The following is a 1,394-nucleotide window of genomic DNA, read 5'->3' as shown; positions in this document are numbered from 1 at the left end:
TCCTCTTCCTGCAGCAGATCTTCCGGGTTTACCTGCGTCTGCGCATCAAGCGTGTCAACAGCAGCAGCAGCAGCAGCTGCTGCTGCTGCTGCTGCTGTGTCTGATGCTGTTCCCGTTTGCTTCTCCCTGTTGCACTGGATCTTCACGCTGCGGTGCTGCAGCAGAGCTGTTTGGGTCTCTGCGTCACAAGTCCTGGGCTTTGTTGATCCTGCTGCTGCTGCTGCTGCAGCACTTGCTGGCTGCTGCTGCTGCTGCTGCTGCAGAGCGAGTTGTTGCTGCAGCAACGGCTCCAGCAGCGACAGCTCTGTCTGGGTCTCTTGCTGCTGCTGCTCAAGCTGCTGCTGCTGCTGCAGCTCAAGCGTTGTCTGGACAGCCACAGAGGCCATCTGCAGCTCACGCGACTGCTGCGCATGTGCTGCTGCTGCTGCTGCTGCTGCTGCTGCTGCTTCTGCTGCTGCACGGTTGTTGTGCGTCGCGAGGAGCGCCTCATAGTGTTTCTTCTGCTGCTGCAGCTCCGAATCTGCTGCTTCGAGTTGGCGCTGCAGCTGCTGCAGCTCTTGTCGCTGCAACTCCAGCTGCTGCTGCTCCTTCTCCCTCTGCTGCTGCAGCTGCTGCTGCAGCTGCTGCTGCTCCTTCTCCATGTGCTGCTGCAGCTGCTGCTCTGCTTCCTGTGTCTCCAGCAGCAACACTCGTGTTGCACCCAGCTCCCGCTGCACCGTCTCTGCCCGTTCTCTTTCTGCTTCCTGCAGCAGCAACAGCAACAGCAGCAGCAGCAGCAGCAGCAAATCACAATAGTCCGCATGAAGCTTTAAGGGAGACAGCAGCAGCGGAAACAGCAGCAGCAGCAGCAGCAGCAACAGAAGAACAGTTACCTTAGCCTTGCTGAGCTCTTCGTGCTGTATCTGCCACTCCTGTTCCTTTTGCTGCCATTCTTGCTGCAGTTGATTCAGCTGCTGCAGCTGCTGCTGCAGCTGCCCAAGCTCCTGCTGCAGCTGCTCGAGCTCCTGCTGCTGCTGCTGCTGCTGCTTCTGCTGCTGCTGCTGCTGCTGCTGCTGTTGCTGCTTTTCTGGAGCGGCCTCGGCATGTGCCGGTTCACCGTCTGTCTGTACGCCTACTGTAACAACCTCTGTCAACTGCTGCACCTGCTGCTGCTGCTGCTGTTGCTGCTGCTGCTGCTGCTGCTGCTGCTGCAAGGGCTCGAGATCTGCAGCACGGAGTGCTGCTGAAAGCTCTCTCCTGCGCTGCACCTGCTTACGCCAGAGCAGCAGCGCCTGTCTCTGCTGCTCCCCACAGTCAGCTGGTATGGCCCCTTCATTCCCGCTGCTGCTGCTGCTGCGGCTGCTGCTGTTGCTGCTCCTGTTGCTGCTGCTGCTGCTCCTGCTGCGGCAAGGCAA

The 1,394-nt window shown here is 59.8% G+C and overlaps 1 protein-coding gene across 1 annotated transcript; it reads right to left on the bottom strand.

Annotated features, from left to right (window-relative positions):
• Positions 1 to 28: 28 nt before the first annotated feature.
• Positions 29 to 1,315, bottom strand: EMH_0098100 (uncharacterized protein; the record flags this gene model as incomplete). Its single annotated transcript, XM_038021990.1, has 4 exons — positions 29 to 38; positions 136 to 743; positions 873 to 1,247; positions 1,292 to 1,315. 4 exons carry the CDS (start codon positions 1,313 to 1,315, stop codon positions 29 to 31), a joined length of 1,017 nt encoding a protein of 338 aa, XP_037879174.1.
• Positions 1,316 to 1,394: the final 79 nt, after the last annotated feature.

Source organism: Eimeria mitis, genomic scaffold (assembly GCF_000499745.2).
Source record: "Eimeria mitis Houghton genomic scaffold, Emh_scaff9823, whole genome shotgun sequence".
Lineage (NCBI taxonomy): Eukaryota > Apicomplexa > Conoidasida > Eucoccidiorida > Eimeriidae > Eimeria > Eimeria mitis.
The sequence above is the reverse complement of the archived record's forward strand: the minus strand, read 5'-3'. Positions and strand labels throughout refer to the sequence as shown.